General features: G+C 39.8%; 1 protein-coding gene across 1 annotated transcript; it reads left to right on the top strand.

The window, feature by feature from the left end:
• Positions 1 to 124: 124 nt before the first annotated feature.
• ston1 (stonin 1) lies at positions 125 to 19,659 on the top strand. The gene is made up of 11 exons (XM_008429913.1): positions 125 to 274; positions 4,665 to 6,570; positions 8,930 to 9,132; positions 14,745 to 14,846; positions 14,951 to 15,077; positions 15,245 to 15,294; positions 16,524 to 16,617; positions 16,713 to 17,173; positions 17,542 to 17,778; positions 19,139 to 19,228; positions 19,320 to 19,659. The coding sequence occupies exons 2-11, from the start codon at positions 4,731 to 4,733 to the stop codon at positions 19,425 to 19,427; spliced, it is 3,312 nt and encodes a 1,103-aa protein (XP_008428135.1). The 5' UTR covers positions 125 to 274; positions 4,665 to 4,730; the 3' UTR covers positions 19,428 to 19,659.
• The last annotated feature ends 807 nt before the right edge of the window (positions 19,660 to 20,466 follow it).

The following is a 20,466-nucleotide window of genomic DNA, read 5'->3' as shown; positions in this document are numbered from 1 at the left end:
TTATTTAGTCGCAAAGTCTGCCGTATTCTCCGCTTGCTACGTTTCTACGCGCAATGTGGCCGGTTTCCAAAAGTCCGACAGCCTTGAACACACCACCGCTCTGTCCCGTTGGAGGACAGTCTGTAAACTCGGGAGGGGAAGCGCTACGCTGTGAAAACTCCCAGGATTTACACTCTGCCATTTTGAGTAAAAGACTGCCGACAGCGGAATTCAGACGTGTCCATCAAGTGGCGGTCATGACCTGAATTAAAGCAGAACAGCTCGGCGGGACTTTGTGAGTATTTATGGATTTCTTTTGCATTCAGAAATGTTTTGCAAAAAAAAAAAAAACTAAACATGGACACTTAAAAAAAAGAAAAGAAAAATCAGGGACAGGGGCAACAGTTTCGGACTGTTTGTAAACGCTGGTGACCTCGGTGTTTAGTCCGTTTTGGTTCAACTGTAAGTGTTGCATGCAGTGATACAGCTTTAAAAGTTGTAAACACAACAACTCTGAGTGTGTGTGTCACAACAGTAAAACTAAACTGGGACCCGAACTGGGCCTCTGTGTTCGGGTTACAGGGGCCTCTGTTGTGGATGACAGCATCCTCGTTCTGTTTTGATTCTCTACCAGCTGCTGTGGGAGAAATTAAATAGTTCACCCGGTGACTAGAGTGTTTGGCTGGGATTTACTGACCCCCCTCTGCGTGCAACAATGGTGCAAACAGTGCATCAAGATGCGAAACGAGATGGAGATCCAGTTAATTTACGAAAAGGAATGGCATTTTAATGTGGCTTTTCTAATCCGTAAGTTCAGCTGAGAACTTTAAAAAAAAAAACAAAATGAAAGAGACTTTGTTCACTTTTGGTTTCAACAGCTAAATCTGTGTAAATGTGGCTGGCACAACGAAACTCAAACGGAAGTAATTCAACAAATTATTTTAGAAGTACCTTCTGGGGGGCTGCTGTATAGAGTATTTCTGCACTTTACGACCACTCTATAATTCGTTGTAAAAGTCTAGTCTAATAAAAGGGATACAATTTATTTTATTTTTTTACTTTTCATTGTGTTCTTGCTTGTAGTTGTTGTTAGTCATAATAGTTTCTGTGCACGAAGTCGAGAATGGTGTGGAAATAGCGTGAAAGATAAAAGACAGGCATCCCAACATTAGCCGAAAGTAGTCGAAGAGTGGCTACGTCAGGTATGGAGTTCCGAACTTGGGCAGTTCGGAAATTCACACCTTTTTGTACTCGGAAGTCAATTTTTCAATTTCAAGTCGGGAAAACCACAATAAGTCTCCTAAAATGAGAATCCTAAAAGGAAAATCGATGGAGCAATCCTGGGGTCACAATCCAATATGGCCGCTGGTTTGGCTGCTGTTTCACCGCTAATAGCTGAGGTAGAAACATTATTATCGATGTCTCTTAAAGCTGCAGTATAGTATGTAATTTTTTTTACAAACAGTATGTTTTTTTACGCATTTGTTAGAACTGTCAATATGTGTTAACAGAATAATGTGAGACAGATTACCTATGGTTCTACTGCCATCTGCAGAAATTCATTCACCGCCCCCAGTCAGAAACAACCAATCAGAGCCAAGAGGAAGAACTTAGCACTGTCAGTCACACTGTGTCAGTTTTAAGAAACATGTAAAGAAAACATATTGTTTATAAAAGTTACATACCGCAGCTTTAAACATGTTCTGCTATTTGAAGCCAAGTTCTCATTTTTTCATACTAGAGCAGAAAAATGTTTCCAATAGTGAAGCTAGTGGAAACATTTCAGGGGACTTAAAACCACTCTTTTTGCCTCTCTCTCTGTTTCTAAAATCAAGCCGTTTCGGCAGGTTCTAATTTATTGTTTGAAAATTCTGATTTTTTAGGATGGTTCTGGCGCTAAACTATGATGATATTTGCCCTTTAAACCAGCTTGGTTTTGTAAAATCTACATTTCCTCTTAATAAATTCACAGTGTAGCTGCTTATACAAGCAGAATCCTTGCCCACAGACTGTTTTACTTCTCCTGAAAATAATCTTGTATTATTTCCACAAGTGACAGTCCAACTTTAACTTTAACTGTTCTTTTTTTCCTCATTAGCCTTCCCTAATTGCCTGGGAGAAAACTGCACACACTCACATTTTTAATCTATATATCCTTTTTTATTTCTCCCAGTCAAACTGCGTCTGAAACAAACTCTACGGGTGCAACAATAAAAACTTTATTAAGTGTATGAGCGGAAAAAAGCAACTGCAGGACCCAGACTCCCTATTAGTTTTGCTTTGCTTGAAGGCAGCTCTCTTTTTTATTCTTTTCTCTTCTTTTCTCCTATTTTCTTTTCTCTTCTCTTCTTTTCTCCTCTTTTCTTTTCTTTTCCTTTCTAAGCTGGTGGTAGTGATGCCCTTGGAGATGGGTCATCTCATTTTCAACCACTGCCCTGGATTACATCGTCATTGTTCGTCGCAACAGAAATCGTTTCGCTTTAAATTAAACTTGAGGGTATGCCATGTCCTTTATTTTCATGTCATCCCAGGAAAACCACGGGCTTACTCGACGAGCAGGAAACATGCAGAGGATCCAACAGGAACCTGCCTCGTGTCATCAGGAAGCATCTGCATGCTCATCTTTTTTTTCTTTTTTGTTTTTTCTTTTCTCTCAGCTCAGCAGTTTTACTCTGGAGCTGTTTCAGCTCAGTCATCGTTTGTGGCTAAATGACGATAAGTACTGGTTTCTGTCACGGTCAGAACATTTCACCTCCGTTCCCCGTAGGGGACAGCTCCACTGTGAAAACTTGGATGCTTGCTGATGTGTTTTTGATTCAGTTGCACATTTTTTTCTTTTTTAAATTAAGAATTTCAAAGTGCGAAAACGTCCAAACAAAACATCTCTGTTCTTGTATTATTTTGTGCCTGTGTTAAACTGCAGTCTCTCTTTCTGCATGTCCGCTTGAGTTTGACTCAGGTTAATAACCAGACGCATCAGAATGAGATAAAGTGACATTATGGATAATATTTGTTGTTCACACAAGTGGAGCAGGCGGGTACTTCCTGTGTGCAAAGCCGCTGGTCCCAGAGGAATGAGTGGAATGTGTTCTTTTGTCCTCCATAGATTTAGCAGCGTCTCATTTCTGCGCCGCCTGTGAGAGAGCCCAGGAAGAAAACTGGAAATAAGCCTGTCAGTGAACTCCCCCCTCCTGAAAGAACACATCCTTCTCTTTGAATCAAAGCCGACTGCCTTCTATAAGTCGGAGAGGACGGGCGAAGTTGCGGATGCGTGCGTATGATTTACAAACATCCTCCCATTAGGAAGATGTTCTTCTGTGTTTGACTGAGTGGCTGTCAATCTGCTCTTCCCGAAGTGGATCCAACACAAGACCTGAGTTTATTAATACCGAGGGGAACTTTCCATCGGATGTCTCCAACTTGCAAGTGGTGGCTGTGATCTTGGAGGGAGGAGGGAGGCTGTAATTGAGGCTTTCAGCTCGCTTTTCTTTATTGGGAGATGGAGCTTCAGCAGTTTGTAAGTGGCTTCTCTCTGTGGCCTTTGAGCCTGATGTTTCTGAGAGCAGAGCTGCCAGCACATCAAAGGACAGACGATGATTGATTTGCAGCTAAATTAACTGCAAGACTGTATGACGATTGCAGCATGTTTAATCTCTATCTGCTGTCAAATTAATTATTTTTTTGGAAATATGTCCCACATCCATGACGTTCATCCTACAGCGGTGGCAGAGACATTAAACAGCCGTTATGTTTCTCTAGCTTCTTGCTTTGCCAGCTGCTGCATCACATTATGGGCCAATCAGGCCCTTTAATGTGGCTGGATCTTTGCTGCAACGGCCAACTTCTCTCAAATGCATTTTGGAGCAAGTTCACCATAAAATATTTAGACCATCCTATTTTTTAATAAGATCTCAGGAAGTTGAAAGTGCACAATGTGCAGTTCTTTCAAACCTTTGAATCTAAAGTTGTTGTTTTTTTTAGATTCTAATCAAAATGCAGACAGAAAAAGTAAGTGACTGTTCCTTTTGAAAGTGTTAATCGGAGAGATCAGAGATGTCCAGCTCTGGTTGTCAAGATCTAAAATATACATGACAGGGACTCTTCAGGACAGGAGTTGGACATTCCTGGTTTAAATCAGTAGGGAACAAATGTTGCTGGACATTAAATTGTTTCAAAAATTAATGCAATAACTTCAAATGTTGTCTTGAGATGATTTTCAAGTGACATATGAATCTCAAAAATTGATCAACTTTAATTTTCCAAAGAACATTAAACATCGGAACTGTGTTTTATTTGAATAAAACATAAAGTTTTGTGGTTGTAGTATGAAAAAAATCAGAAAAAGTTACACAGTTTTTACCAACTTACTTATAAAATAAAATAAATTGTATTACAATTCTAAATCAGATCAGGTCAATCAAATACAATACATTTAAGTTGACTACAAATTCATGGGTGTCTTTTCTCACTGCAGCTCCAGCCTCTTATCTTCAAGGTTGAAAGATAATCTTCAGATCAAGCCGATGGAGTGACAAGCATGAGTTTTATTTTAGGAATTTACCCTCAGGAAAAATGCTCTTAATGTCCTCAGGGTCATGTTTTCTCTGTGATAATTGGAGCTTGTGTTCAAATGTAAATCATTTTTTAATATTTCTTTCTGACTCCTGGTTTTGTTCCTTTGACAGATGGAAAAAAACTTTGAATCGGAGGACCTGTGATCCAGGAGCCGTTGTCCTTTGAAGCGTCCAGCCATGTGTTCCACCAACCATTCCAACTGGGTCACCTTTGACGACGAAGTCACGCCGGTCTCATCGCCTCAGAAGCCCCTGCAGTCACCCTCTCTTATCAAAGCATCAGTACCACGTCCCAATGGTCTGAAGTTGGTGCTTCCTCCAATCAAAGACACTTCCTGGAGCTTCAGCGGTTCACTGGAATCGCCTCAAAGCCAGTCAGGCTCCAGTGGGAAGTCTTTCAGACCCTGCAGCAGCGCCTTGAGTACTCCTGTGACCAGAGTCTCCACCAGCACCAGCCCGTTTCACTTCCCATCGTGCGAAAAAAATGCCTTCATCCGGAGTTTTTCCAGCCCATCGGGCGTCTCCGTGCCCTCACCGGCACCAGAGACTTCAAGTCAACCCGCGGATGGGCCGAACCCCTTCCCAGCTTTCAGGGGAAACTCTGGACACTTCAACCCCTTCTGGGACGATTCCAGACGGAGCGTGGATGTAAGCAGCTCCTCCTCAGACTCAGACACAGACAACAGCCTACCGCGATTCTTTATTCGGACCAAAGATGGCAGCACGCCTCCTCCCCGCGACCAACCCCAGAACCCTTTCTCCTTTGTCTGCAATAAACTGGAAGACCTACAAGTAGGAAATGAGGGACATACGGACATATCAGAGGGAAGAAACGAGGTTATAGGCGATGGTTCGGTACAGTTCGTCCCCAGGGGTCTTTTCCGTAGTCAGAAGAGGGATGGCTGGCCCATCATGCTCAGGATTCCTGAAAAAAAGAACCGCATGTCGTCCCGACAGTGGGGGCCCATCTATCTCCGCCTGCTCCCCGGAGGCGTGCTGCAGATGTTCTACGAGAAAGGCCTGGAGAAGCCGTACAAAGAGTTCCAGCTCCTCCCCCAGTGCAGGCCGTCGGAGCTGAAGGTGGAGAACTACAGCGAGCCCAGGAAGGTCCTCACCGTCAAGGTGGAGCTCTTCTCCTACACCGAGAAGAAGCGCTTCCACCCGAAGCTGGAGGTGAGTCACGAGGCGGAGGTGGAGCAGCTGCTGAAGTTCGGCTCCACGGCGCATGAGGACATGGAGGATCTGGTTGTCTCCATGGAGGAGGAGATCTTCAAGCTGAGCGTGCCGCATCAGCAGAGGCGGCAGTACGAGGAGCAGGAGCTGTCGCTGCAGGTCACTGACCACATCTGGATACACCTGGATAAGTTGGGGACGGTCATGGAGAGGGCAGCTTTCACCCAGATCCACTGTCTGGCCTTCCTGAACGGACAGGGCGACTGTTTCCTCGCCCTGAACGATCTTGGCTTGCTGCATTCCAACTCCAGCTATGGGTACGAGGAGGACAGCGACCTCTGGATGGAGATCACCGACCAACATTTTCACCAATGCGTGAACGAGACTGAGTTTCAGATGTCCCGGCTCATCAAGTTCTCCCCTCCGGATGCGTGCCGGGTGGAGCTGATGCGGTACAAAACGGCGGTCCTGGGCTGTACCGAGATTCCCTTTTCGATCAAAGCCGTGGTCACGGTCCAAGGAGCCTACGTGGAGCTGCAGGCCTTCCTTAACATGTCTGCCACCTTCCTCTCCTCCCTCAGGACGTCCGACACCTCCCAACCGCTGTGTGAGAACGTAGTGATCCGCATCCCGGTTCCAGGCGACTGGGTCAAGGTGACGCAGACGGTGGCCTTGCTGCGGCAAAGGTCGCTGAAGGCCCGGATGAATAGAAACGCCTGCCTGGGCTCGGTCAGAGCCGCGGACTCGCAGCCCGTCATGCAGGTGTCCATCGGATCCGTCAAGTACGAGAATGTTTATTCAGCCATCGTGTGGAGGATCGATAGACTGCCTGCCAAGAACACAGGTAACACTTCAAGAAGAGATTGATTGAAATGAACTGGTTTTAGATTCTCATACGGTAACCTTAAGAAATCCTACAGCTTGAGAATATTTCAACAAAAAACATAAACCAGAAAAGTATAACTTGATATTTCAAAACAAAAGCATAAGTTGTTGCTGCTGGTACTAAAAAATACAACATACATTCATGTAAAAACAAAATTAGGACATCCGATGAAAGAATCTAAGACTCGTGAGAAATATAAGAGGAATTTAAAATCAGCTAAGTAGAAATGCTAACGGAGGACAATAAAGTCTGAAAACAACATCTAGCATACCCGAGATCTACCATCTAACCAAATGTACTCAAACTGCATGAAACAGATGGCAGAAAAGTCTCCAAAATCCCTAAAATCTCGTTATGAGCCTTTTACTTCTGCTGATATGAAAGTTATTCCTGTGCAGCCAGAAAGATGTTGTTTTACTTTAATGGGAGTATTTTGCTGTGAAAGAAAAACACAAAGGTCAATCTGAAGGTTTTCCAAATAAAAGAGGGCAAAGAAGAAGAGACTAAATATGAGAAAATGTTATTTTTGACAGAAAAAGGAAGGGTTAATATTTATTAATTGTATAATACCAGGCAGTCAGGCTCTGGTATCCATACTATAGTCGGCTGATTCAAGGTCATGCTGCAATTAAAATACAGTATAATTTTGCAGAAATATAATAAATCTGACAAAAGAGCTACACAATTACAATTAAAAGGGAGAAAAAACTCTTGTATTTTAACCTGGAATGTTAAATGATCGAATGTTGGAACGCCTCTGACTTACAACCAGCAGTAACTGGTGTGTGAATCCCATAAATGTTCAGAGTAATAAGTTGGTGTCATATTGTTTGAAATCCTAAGGACAACCAAAAAAATTTTAAACTGATCCTTAAATGGACAGGAGGCCAGTGCAGCAAGGCCAGAACAGCGGTTACTATTTTTCTTCCCATTCAAAGGTGAACAGCAGCATTTTGAATATTTTGTAGACAGAATGGAAAACTATAAGTAATCTAAATAGGATGTAATTAAGGTGTAAAATATTTTTGATGTAGTTGATGTAGTTGTATTTTTAAATGTTGAGCAACCAAAATCATTTAGACACTCCGGAAAGCCTTAGGAAATGGGCTCAAGACCACTCATAAAATCACAGGAAAATATTTGTTTTTTGGAAGTAAAAGTAATCAAAATGAGTGATAAATCAAATAGGTGGATACAAACAAAAAAATCAGAAAACATGAAAACGTTTCACAAAGAACAGCTGACAAAAATATTTTAGAAATGGACACAGAAACCAGATTCTGATCAGTTATTGGTAGCAAAAATCTGATTTTTTTCTTCTATTTGTGTTCTTGATCAGAGATTTATTCGCTCACAGGTCACGCAGACAATAACACGCCTCACAGTTAATGAGGGAAGAAGACTAATTTAGCTATTTTCAGTATCAATGACGGTTTTGAAGAGAAAGCACAAAAGCTCAGAGAAGCTCCATTTTCAGTGGCATGCTGGGTATTTGTTCAAGCGGTTGCAGAGAATTCAAAAAATAAACGAAAGTCTGACTGTGTTTTGCTTCATCCTTTTAAGGAATCTGACTCTTCCTGTCAAAGATCATACTGAGTTAGGATGTGTTACCATCCGTTCAAAAATGTCACTTTTTAAGATAAAAATCTTAATTCCTCTACAAACAGATAGAGACTGATAATGACTAAGCTGGGCGCCTGTGGATCAGCGGGAAGAAGAATTGTCTTACATCAACTCTGTTATTCCCTTAATTGTTAAACTCATCTTTTCTTTATTTAGAATGGATCTCATATCACTGAGCTTCTTGTGGTACAATTTTCAGCTCCAAATTTAGTGAAGCATAACCTGTCTTCTAAAGGTAGCTTGAAATAATTTTTAGTCGTATTTTATCTACAGACACATCTGTTGCAAACCTGTAGGATTAAGTTGTATTTGTAGATTACCTGTGATGTAAGGAAAGACGGCTCTGGGCTGTCCTCTTAGAAAATGGTTTTATTTTACTAAGAATGCATTTTGTTGTTAACTCTGGTTTTCCCCCAAAGGTAGAAGTATTCTGGCTTTTTTATATTTGATAAGAAAAATTAAGAGTCTGATAAAATAAGAACTGGCAGGTTAGCTTTACAAAATCAAAACTCAGCAGGTTTCAGCTTTATTGTCTCTCTTTGCACCTCAGGGCCGCTGCATGCTTCACCCTGGCTCATCCATTTTTGATGAGCCCCTCAGTACTTTTGGCTTCCTTGGCATTGCATATTTTTCTGCTGTTGTACTATTGTTAACTACAAGAGCACATTGTCCCCCCCCCCCCCGCCTCTTGCAGCAATGGATCATCCCCATTCATTCTCCTGTAAGCTGGAGCTGGGATCCGATCAGGAGATCCCCTGTGACTGGTACCCCTTTGTCTCCATGGAATGTGAAATCTCGGGCGCGGTCGTGTCGCTGACCAGGGTCAAGTCCCTCGGCACTGTGAACGACATTCAGCCGCAGAAACACGTGACCAGCTGGACGCGCTATCACTGTCAGGTGAGACGAGTCCTCAGGAAATTATACAAGGTGGATTGAAGTCTGCGCACACATGCTAAGAGATGGAATCAAAATAAATTACTTCAGAGCCTTTTTGACCCACATCGTGACCCCTGACCTGAATTGCTCGACTGAAAAACAAACTGAAATCTTTTAGGAGGAAAAAATGCAAAATAGAAACAAATAATGTGGCTTTTTTATTCCTATTTGTTGTTGCCAATGTCACTGCTGCGTCCTATTTTCTCCACTTGGTAATGAGTGACATTACTTTGCTCTATGATGAATTTAATGGCTTGTAAATTATTTTGTGCCCATCTCCTGACTGATACATTTTGACACTGAGATGCCAGATGTCAGGAAAAAACAAGCTTAACTTTTGTTTAGAATTAATTCGATGCACTTTAAATAATAGCAGAGTTATGTGGTTAATGCTGACAACCACATGTCAAGATATAAGAAATTTGTGCAGCCATATTATTTTAGCCTTAGATTTTGTATTTTTTCCCCTGCAAAATGAAATTTTCAAATTTAATTTGTACAGATCGTATGAAGGGTCTAATTTTATTCACAATAAAAACTTGAGATTTTAAATGGGATTTTTAGACTTTTTATTTCCACCGTAGCTCAAACTCTATATTGGTTTCTCTAACTGTGTGTTTTTGTTTCTTTTTTTTAAGGTGGAAGTGGAGAAAAAATGGATTGAAACAGACTCACAGAGGCAATCTGGTTGTATGACGCAGTAATTTCCAAAACAGCATTTCTTTTGCTCAACACTCTTCCCAAAATCATCCTAATGTGGATCAAAAAACGTGAGGGTACTGAGAGGCTTTGAGGTTTTTTGTCAGGTTCAGATAATTCTCCAGTAACTGGTTGCATTTCTCATGAAATTCTGCATCCTTAACCCTGAGACCGAATGTCTCTAGGCTTAAAACAACAACTTAACATTCTTCTTGCCTAGCACTTTACATAGATTTTACAATAGATTTATTAATTATATTACTATACTACTGTGTGTATATAAAATCTTGCATTCGCATCCTCTCTGCACTGCTCTCCAGAATGACTCACAGTCTCATTGAAGTCATGCTAAACAGAATTTATCCAATAATCAGCTAAAATCATCAATTATTTTCATCATCTTAGTTGGCGGTCAGGCCGTTTCTTACAATTCTGTCAAACAGATTTAAGAATCATTCCTTTAAATTTATACTAAAGTGTCTTCTATTATTGATAGGTTACATGAAAAGAAAAGTATTTGAAGCGTTCTTGGTAATAATGAATGCATAAACTCATGTCTTAACTTCACTGTGTGACACTATGAGCCTCATTATTGACAAGGCACAAAATTGCCACAATTCAACCACAAATATGAGTTAAATATTTTTTATATATATAAATAGATACGATTTAGAAAGTGTAAGGGCAGTGTAACAAAGAATAAATTATTGTATTATTTCATTAGCAGCCTGATCTGTCCTGTTCAGTGTGTTATAAAAGCTGCTATTGATGTTTCATGGTGGGCTGCTGCAAAGGAATTAAGTCAAAATATTATATAACATACATACAACATTAAACTAACATTTCATGATGTGTATTTAGTATTTTTTTTTACATACTAATATGATAAAATTAACAATTTCATTAAAATTGTTGGTACATTGTCTGATTGTGGCAGTTTTAGCCTTCCATACTTACCAGCATTTTGTCATCATCAATACAGAACTGACCCCTGACTCTAAACGAAGGCTGCTTTATGGACGACTGTAATTTTATTTAAGCAAATCAAATCTTTATTACGAGGTCTTTTTTACCTCTTGGCTGGGAAAAAAAGGTCTGAATAAAATAATTAATTAAAAATGGTGAGGGGAATTTTTTTTATTTTTTATGTGAGGTACCTGGCTTACGCTGGTTATTATGTGCATCAAGAATAAAAACTGAATTAAACCTTAACGACTCTGAGTAGTTATTTTGTTCTTTTACACCCATTAAACTCGGGACAAATTCTTGAGTTTAAATCTACGCAGAAAAAAGCCAAAAAAAGCTGATATAATCGGACGTACCTCTGACTCTCAGTGATTGTACCTTTGATAGCGGGATGAGACATCCAGTACTGACACCGTGCTCCTCAATACATTACATGCAGTGCTCTGGTAATGATTTTCTGAAGTGCTACATGGTGTAAAGGTAAGTGGCCAGCAGAGAAAACATCTGAGCCGGAGCTGAACAACACCGGATTGGCACGATTAGAGAGAGAGAGAAAGAGCTGCACACGGATCGCCATTGTTTCACCAGATTACTCTGGTTTTATAAGGCGAGCACCAGCTTTCATTTTGGCTCTTGTTTTCATGACTCACTCCTGGCAGAAGCTTCGACTTGCAGGAACTCATCCAGTTCTTCCTTTTGTGAAAAAGAACGTCCCAAAACGATGTATTCTGGTTATTTTACCCGTTCATTGTTTACAGTCTCTACGAAGATTGTGCTTTCTGACGTGTTAAGTCACAATCAGAAACTTCAACATGTTTATGGTGTTTTCATGTGAATACAGAGAGGATTGAGGAGTGATGTTGATGTGTTATCAGCCTCAGAGTTAATACTGTACTTTGTTCAAACACATTTTGCTGCTGGTACAACAGCAAACCCTTCAAGGCGTGGTTCTGTTTGCTTTGCTCAGCCAGACACTGATTTCTGTTTTTTTTCTTTAGGTGGGAAATTATCTTTGCAAAAATAACTCAAGCTGATTGAAATCTGAATGAGAGCATTTATAAACTGCAGCTTAGATAAGTTTTCACACATTCCCAACGGTACTGAGGCCTCAGCTTTGACCATTTCATTCAAACACATGAATATTTTTTCTATCTGATCCTTTCTGTTGTAACTCTAGTTGTATGTTTCAGGCTGTTCTGCTGAAAAGTGAGTCTAAAGTCTAGGTTTTCCATCTCTGCTGAGGAAAAGCCTCCCCGCAGCATGATGCGGCTACCACCTTGCTTCATTATAGGGATGGTGAGTTCAGGGGTAATGTGAAATATTAGTTTTCTGCCAAACAGATAGTGCATGTGGCCATGAAAAAAAACAAAAAACATGATTGTACCTGACTGCAGTGAGCCAGGGCTACTTATGGCTTTCTTTCAACATTGGCTTTCCTTTTACCACTCTTCAATTATGAAACTGGGTTTAGTTTTATGTATTATGAAGAAGCTGAAACAGAAGGTACATTTTACGAATCTAAAATTTATTTAAATGACCAAGTAATTTCTATTTCCAAGATGTGTGCTGATAAATTAAACATGCGGTTGCAGAGTGGATGGTGATGCCGCGCATCTTAAGAACAAGTCTTCACTTTTCTATATTTGCAGCAAAAACTTCTGAGTGCAAACTTCAGAGCAGCTCTGTAGCAAAGTGACAGCCACAGTAAACTGCTCTGTGTGGAGATGCGTTTCATGTTGCCGCTTTCAGCTGCAGCACTTTCGCCCTCGGTAGAGGAAGAGTCGACCTCGGGGCCTGGAAGAGAGCCGTAATCGGCGAGCAGCCAGCTCAGAGGAAGCCGGGGTCGAGGGTGGTGCTGCTGTGAATCTATTGAACATAAAGTTTTGAAAAGGATAAGGGTCTTTTTGCAAAAAAAAAAAAAAAAAAAAGGATAGATATTTTTAACTGGTTTTATGTTGTACTCTGGGTTCAGTGGTTCAGCTTGCAGTGTTGTACCAGATTCAGTTTGCTGTATTGTTTTTTTGTTTGAAAGTAACCGTAAAGCAGGGATCTGAAACATATTTTCTTTTAAACAGGAAAAGAGGATGTAATGATGGGAGACATGTTAGCTTTTACCTATAAAAAAACGAGGAAAGCACTATTTTCAGAGTTAGAACGGGATTATGAAGTATAATGATCCTTATCAGTAATAGTTGATTTTAGAGTTCTATATTAATTAATTAACAAAATCTACTTTATAATTATTCTGCTGATATGCTTAGGGTTATTATCAATGTGGGAGACCCATTTATGGCCAACGTGCTGGTTGATGTCTTTCAATATTTCCACAGAATATCTTTTCTTTTTTTTTTCCATGATGAAATCTGTTTTATAAAATGCACCAGTCCCTCCTGCAGCAAAGCACCAAAACATTAACATTTCCTTCTCTATGTAAATGTATATTTATGGTTATTATGGACGTATTATGAATATTTGTTCATTAGACCATAAAAGATGATTTTTAGTATTTTTACCTGGATGCATTTGCAAACAAGGGTTTTTAATTAGTGTATTTTTCAGGCATGTTGAGGTCCACACTTCTCCTGATTTCTTGGTTGTTGTTTCTTTTTTCCAAGTTCTTCCATTGGGTCAAACAAAAAGGGCAGAATGAAGTGTGCCTCTCTTTAACACAAATGTTGCTAATTACACCTGTTTCCGGTTGAAAAAGCAATGTACCACCATGATCTGAGCTTTCCTAAAACATTAAAAGGTAAAAAACTGTTTGCCAACTTCTAGAATTGAAAAAAAAAAAAGCTAAAATGAAAATGGTTATTTAGCAAATAACTTTGGTCATTCTAATTAATCTCTCCTGTGAACAGTGAAAAGTTATGTGTCTTCTATGCACTTTCTAGTCATTACAGTTTCACCCAGACTACAGCAGGTCATACAGGAGCTATCATTTTGTTATGTAGCTGAAAATGCTTCAACTGAATTCCTCCACATCTCCAGGCATTAATGCTACAGATCACATTGTTGTCTGACTTCGGAGTCTACCAGGACTGCTGGCTGACCTCGTCTAGACCTGCCTTGTATTTCCCCACTGTAAACAAGGAAGTGCTAAGAGCTCCTGTAATTGTAGCACAATAAGCCCCAGTGGAAAAAGAAAAGTATGTCATGCAGCAGATGTTCTTATCAGACCTCCAGTAACTAAACGGTAAGCAGGAAAAAAAATTATTTTATAGATTAAAAACACAAAGAGGGGTTTTTATAAACGCCCTATCAACAGGCAAAGGTAATTTTACTGACTCTCATTGGATACACAAATCCCCCTCCATTATTAATAATAATAGAAAAATAGCTCAGCTCAATAATAAACACTAAGACACTGAAATAATCCCAAAAATACACCATACTAATAAAAATGCAAAGTAGTTTTGCACTATATTGAACGCAACTTGTCACATACAGACATTACCTCAGTAATGTCACCAATAATATCATGATTAGTGGTTGTTTTGTATCATTGGTGTTTTGAAGGGGGGGCTTTTTGGATCTCTGCGCCCCGGGCAGTTTTTTTTTAACCCGCCTATGACGTCACATCGGGTTCCGCTCCTGTGGGCTGGATCTTGATGATGATGATGATGATGATGATCATCACTGTCACCTGTGTGCAAGGTCAGGAAACAGATGGAGGATTATCAGCGTGATTGTTCTGCACTACGCTTCCAGGTTCACCGTTATTGTTACGCAGTCTGACTTAAAAGATGCTGAATAATTCAGGCCCAGTGGTAAGAAAAGTCGCCTACGTTCCCAAAAGCTGCTTTATTTAAGAAATGTTTATTAATTATATCTATAGAGAACATATTTAGCTGATCTTACGGGTTGTTTTTTTTTTTGTTTTGTTTTGTTCATCCTAATCATTTCCGCAGGCCAAACTCTACCTGTCCATCATGGATGATGTGATTGACGGCATGAAGGAATTGTTTCTGGATGAAGGCCTGGAAGATCGAGTGCTGGACGACTTGAGGCATGTGAGTAAAGCGGAAAACAGAAGTTTCCAAGCGCAGCAAAGTTAGGCCACCTAGCGGGGGAAGTGTGAACTACACCACGAAGACGCGCCGCTGTGTCTTTGCAGCTTTGGGAGTCAAAAGTGTTGCAGTCCAGAGCAATGGAGGACTTCAGGAAGAACATCAACTCCTCCAACTTTGTTCTCCAGCTTCCTGCCAGCTACTCACAGGCCGACCAGAACCAGGAACTTCCAGGTGATGATCCACACCTTTTAAGCATTTTGCTTCTCTAATCAGTCTTTATGTAGCTTAATTAAGTTTAATCATTGTGTCACTGTAAGAAGAACAATTTTCTTGAAATAATGTAAATGGTGGGAGGCTTGTTTGGGTGTCGCCTGTTTAGCTTCTGTTTTCTTTTTCAGCTCCAGGTTTGACACAAACGGGTCAGAACATCCACAGCTTACCGGTCCAGGTAAGTGTCATAGAAGCGGTCAGTTTCATTCAGCTCATTCCTTCCTGGAGCTTACTGGTAACTTAGCAGGAACTTATCCAGAACTTTTCCAGATCTTGGTAAAAGTACATAGAAAAACCATAAGTTCTGGAAAATATTTGGTAATCTATGGGGGGGGGGAAGAAATCCTGTTGCATAATGTTGGGACTGAATGTAACTTTTATTAAAGTTTCCTAAAATACCTGGTGAGTTTTGTGAAAGCTCCTGAAAAGTAACTTGTATTCCTCTTGGCAAAAACGGTTTGAAACTGACAAATTTTGCTTTTTATATTTATCACTTCAACAAAATCATTATTTGATCACCATGCTGCAGTGCCATAATTTTATGAAGGATTACGAAAAGCACAGAGATTTTAATGGGATTAACGTCCTGGGAGTTTGACTCGCTTAACTTCAACATTTTTAGACTTTTAAGTAATTTACTCCTGGTGTTTTTTTTAAATGTATGGCTTCTTTAAAAATGTATTTTATTGAAATTGATGACTGAATTGACACATAAAGATCATCTGGGTGCTTCACTGTCAAAGTCCCAGGATATTTTTCATGTTTTCTTTAGAGTCCTGTGTCCAGATGTGGTAAATGGTCTTGGTTTTATCTAAAAAAAACACTTTCTCCTCTTCAAGCAACTGTTTTATTTCAGGATCACAATAATCAGCTGCCCTGTCCTCGTTACTTTCCTCTGATTGTCTTTTGGATTAAATTAATTGGGTTAAAGTTAATTTTCATAAACTTGGTAATCAGTTGCATCTGATCTCATCATTGCAACAAAGAATCAAAGCAAATTGCCTAAAAAAAACTAAAGATGTAAAACTTTGAAAAACACTAAGAACATAAAATGAACAGATTGGCTCTGGGATTTCAATTTTTTTCTGCATATTTTAAAAATTTAATTGGAATTTTTAAATTTTTTTTCTTTTGATGTAATAAAAACATTGCATTTAATTATAAACTTGTGATTTCATAATCTTACGGTTTATTTGTTTAGCTTTTTTTTTTTTTTTCACCCATTAGGTACATAACCTAAATATTAGACATGTGGAGAAATAAAACTGTATGTTGCCAAGAAGAGACATTTTCATTACTATGACATCTTTATTATTAGAACCTGTATTTTGTGAATTTGCTGTGGATTTAAAAAACAAATGTAAATCTGAAAACTATAACATTGTATTTTCTCTTTCATTTTACTAGAACAAAACCAAAACTCTTGCTACTTTTTCGCTCCCCGCTGCGCTCCCCTACCCCATTAAGATACCGGCAGGCGTCACTCTACAGACGGCTTCTGGTACCGAACAGCTTCAGTCTCCATTGTCTTCTTGTCCTTGGGTTTTTTAATAGCAGCTATTGGAAAGTAAAAAATCCCTTTTCTGTTTCCTGAAGGGCAACTTTACAAAGTCAATGTTCCTGTCGTCGTTACTCACGCTCCAGCAGGGCAGCGGGCTGCGTCCCGTCTCTCTCAAACCGTCCCGGAACAGAGCGAAGCGGCAGCTCCACCAAATCCCATCCCGCTTCATGAGCCGGAGTCCTGCTCTGCTCCCGATTCCTTCGTCACGCAGTCGAGAACCGGTCTCACCCCGAGTCAGGAGAGCGGCCTTCCTCGGGAGCCTCCAGGTCGAGAGGTCACACTGGGAGGAAGTGATTCGAGCGCCCAGCCTGAACCTGGCTCTCCCTGCAGTCAGCTGTTGGACATCCAGATCTCTGCAGAGGAGGCTGCTCTCGCACAGAGGACGCAGAGCAGAGACATTGACGAAATCCTGAAAGAAGTCATAGAGGAGGAGAGGGAGAAAGCCAGCAGGGTGTGGAAACTAGCTGCTGGGAACCAGTCTGGAGCTGATCTGGGGGTAACTGAGCATTTTTTCTCTTTGTTCCTCCAAACTACTGTGTTGTATACCACTTAATTCTTACATAACTTTGACTAAGATGACTAATGTGATGCAGAATTTGCATTTGTGAAACATGCTGGTGTTATACAAACACTTTTTTTTAAAAAATGAACATCTTATTGCTTTAAAAAATAAAATGTTGACTCTTTCAAAATCACTGCAGATATTCATAAAAATTGAAGTTTTTCTTTGACTTCCAGGTAAAAATGTCACTTTGGTTCTGTAAAGGTGGGAGATCCTTGTTGGATTGTTTCATTTTAATTGTGAGCATCAACTTCATGTTGCGCCACATAACTCCAACTCCTCCTTGCGTTTCTTTTGCAAAGCTGGACTTGGACTACACCTACAGAGAGCTGTCGGATATTGTCCAGCTGGATGGCCCTGCCGACGGCTCGGACCCAGAGGAGGAAGGGGAGGCTCCCATGGAAGAGAGCGACTTCCTGGGTTTGATCAACGCAGAGGCAATCAGAGCGCTGCAGGAGGAAAACTGCAGCGACGGCGACAGCATCTCCTCCAGCAGTGACGAAGGCGTGGCGCACGAACTCGCTAACGTTGAAGACGAGGTGAGGGTGACCTTCATGTCAAGTCTTATGTTTTGTCTCATTTACTGAGCTGTTTGAATTGTTTGTCCGGTTGTAGGTATTTTCCTGTTTTTGATTTACTCTGTTTTCAGTCATTTATTTGGGGAGGAAGAAAAAAAATTCTAATTCTTCAATACTTTAAATTATTTCCCTTTGGGATCAATAAACATCTGCCATCCTGGAGCTATGGTTACGCATCACAGCAAAGGAGCAAAGTATAAACGGTATTGGCAAAAACCAGTTCAGCTACGTACCATCCATGTTTTTTCTGCTGAGTGGTGGTTTCTGCCATGAAGCTCTTCTTCTCCTCTTCATCGTTGATACATCAACACTGATCATAGCGAAGAAAGGGAGGCCTGCAGCCCCTCAGCGGTGCACAATTAAGTAAATTAATTCAATTTCTACTTTTGATTACTAAAACCAAGTAATTGTCGAACAGTATTTTTGAATTACTTTGATCAAATATTCTGCCTCTTTCAAAGGCTTAGGATGGAGAAGAGGACAGCAGCGCCGCCCTGGTGGTGATAAAAAGACATGTAGTTGGTATGAAACTGCAGCGTTTGCCACAATTTTGTCCCTTAAAGCAGTTGCCAATGAAATAACTAAAACGTAAACTGATTAAATGACTACAGACCTGTAGTGGTGACGTTTAGCAGAATAGTCTGGTAACAAATTTAAAGATGCGGTACAGATTAAAAAACACGATGTGCATGTTTTGTTACTGCACCACCAGCGGTTGTGTTCAATTTCCTGAAAACTCTTAATAATCAGTGAGATTATGTAGAAAATAAATGGAATAGCTGATGTATTTAGACTAAATTTAAATGTATATGCAGGACATATCAGTGGCTGAATAAACCGTCATGTAAGCATTTTTGATTATATAAATTGTTGTGATCATTACTTTAATATACTGTTTTGTTTTACATTTACATTTCCTAAAGTATCTTTCACCCTAATTTTCTAATTTAATTTTTTAAAAGTATAAATATTATCACTTTTGAACAAAGAAGGTATCTGTGAAGGTTGAAGTAAATTCTAATGAATGCTGTTTTCAAATGCCGCAAAGAATCGTGATAATTAATGTTGACGGAGAAATTTAGTTTGCTTTTAAATTATTATTTTTTTTGTTTCTCCATAATTGAGCAGCTGCTGTTCTGTTTCCACTCAACTCCTGGTTGAGTGGATCATTTGCTTTTATGATGACTTTGAAGTATTCCTAGGAAACATCTCTGCTTTTCATGATTTTCATCACTGGAGACCCAAATATTTAAAAAGGGCCTGCAGCTGTTTTGTAGGCTTTATTTTTGTTGTTCAGCTTCCCTGATGCGCTGTCGTTTAGGATCCTCTTAATTCTGGAGACGATGTTGTCGAACAGGACATCCCGGATCTTTTTGACACCGACAATGTGATCGTTTGCCAGTACGACAAGGTAAGAACATCCGTTCTCTCGCTCTCTGAACAACCGACGCTAAACAAAGTCCAGCGCTGGACATAAAATAAAATATTTCTTCATGTTGCAGATTCACCGCAGTAAAAATCGCTGGAAGTTTCACCTGAAAGATGGAGTGATGAGTTACGGAGGCAGGGACTACGTGTTTTCTAAAGCTGTAGGAGAAGCGGAGTGGTGAGGAGATCGCTTCGTAAAGGAAAGTCATGAAAAATGAAGTGCAGAAATTCAGTTAAGAGACGCATAAAGCCGTTTCTGTTTCAAATCACTGTTGATTCTTGTCATTATTTATCAAAGCAAGGCTGAAAGTGGAAACTTTGAAGTTCCCTGTAGTTTATTTTGCTCCAGTTTACTGAGAGAAATGTGACGGATTTATGTTTGAGAGAATTTTATTAAAGAGACTTTTTCTCTTCTGCTTTGTTTTTTTTTGTTTCTTTTGGCCTGTTTTCTCCTTTTTGTAAAAAAACAACTTGGATATACGCTGCTAATCTGAATGAATATGTTGTATATCTTATTGCAGTGGAGAAATCAAACTGCTTTAAAAATGCATTTAGAATTTACTCACTGAGCATCTCGATAGCATTTAAATTCAAAAAATGAAACTTGCTAAGTAATTAAATTTAAATTGTTTTTGCCTTCTGATAACTCATTAATTTCTTTCGACAAATAGATTGCATTATAAGAAACTGGGAAATAATTTTTGAAAATTTGATGAGCTACAAAATCAAGTGGATCACTGCTGACCTGGCACCAAGCAAAATGTATTTTGATTAAAGAAGCTGACTTCTTGCACCTTGCAAAATCAATTTCATGGAAAGTTTAGTGGAAGGAAAGCGTGGTTAACTGTGCTTAAGTAACAGGGCACAAGATAGACAAAGTGTTGGTAAAAAAATATGCATGCAGCTTCACAATTTGGTAGCAAAACAAAGATTTTAAAATGTTGTCCCCATATTCAGACGTCTTCCAAGTCTGTTCAGGCCTGGGGAATTAAGTATCTGAATTTATTGAGACAAAGAAACCCTTAGAAAATATCACTGAGGAAAAGGACGACCTGTTGCTGGCTCCTAAACTTGCCACAGATTTGCACATAAGAAATTAATGTGCTGAAGATAACAGATGGAAAAAAGTGTTTGGTAAACGGTTTCAAAACTTTCCTTGAATAGAATCTTTTGATCTAAGAAAATATTTGCTGAAAATATGAATAATGTAGAACGGAACTT

The sequence above is a fragment of the Poecilia reticulata genome, linkage group LG15 (genome assembly GCF_000633615.1).
Source record: "Poecilia reticulata strain Guanapo linkage group LG15, Guppy_female_1.0+MT, whole genome shotgun sequence".
Taxonomy (NCBI): Eukaryota; Metazoa; Chordata; class Actinopteri; order Cyprinodontiformes; family Poeciliidae; genus Poecilia; species Poecilia reticulata.
This window is presented reverse-complemented; position numbering and strand designations above follow the sequence as displayed.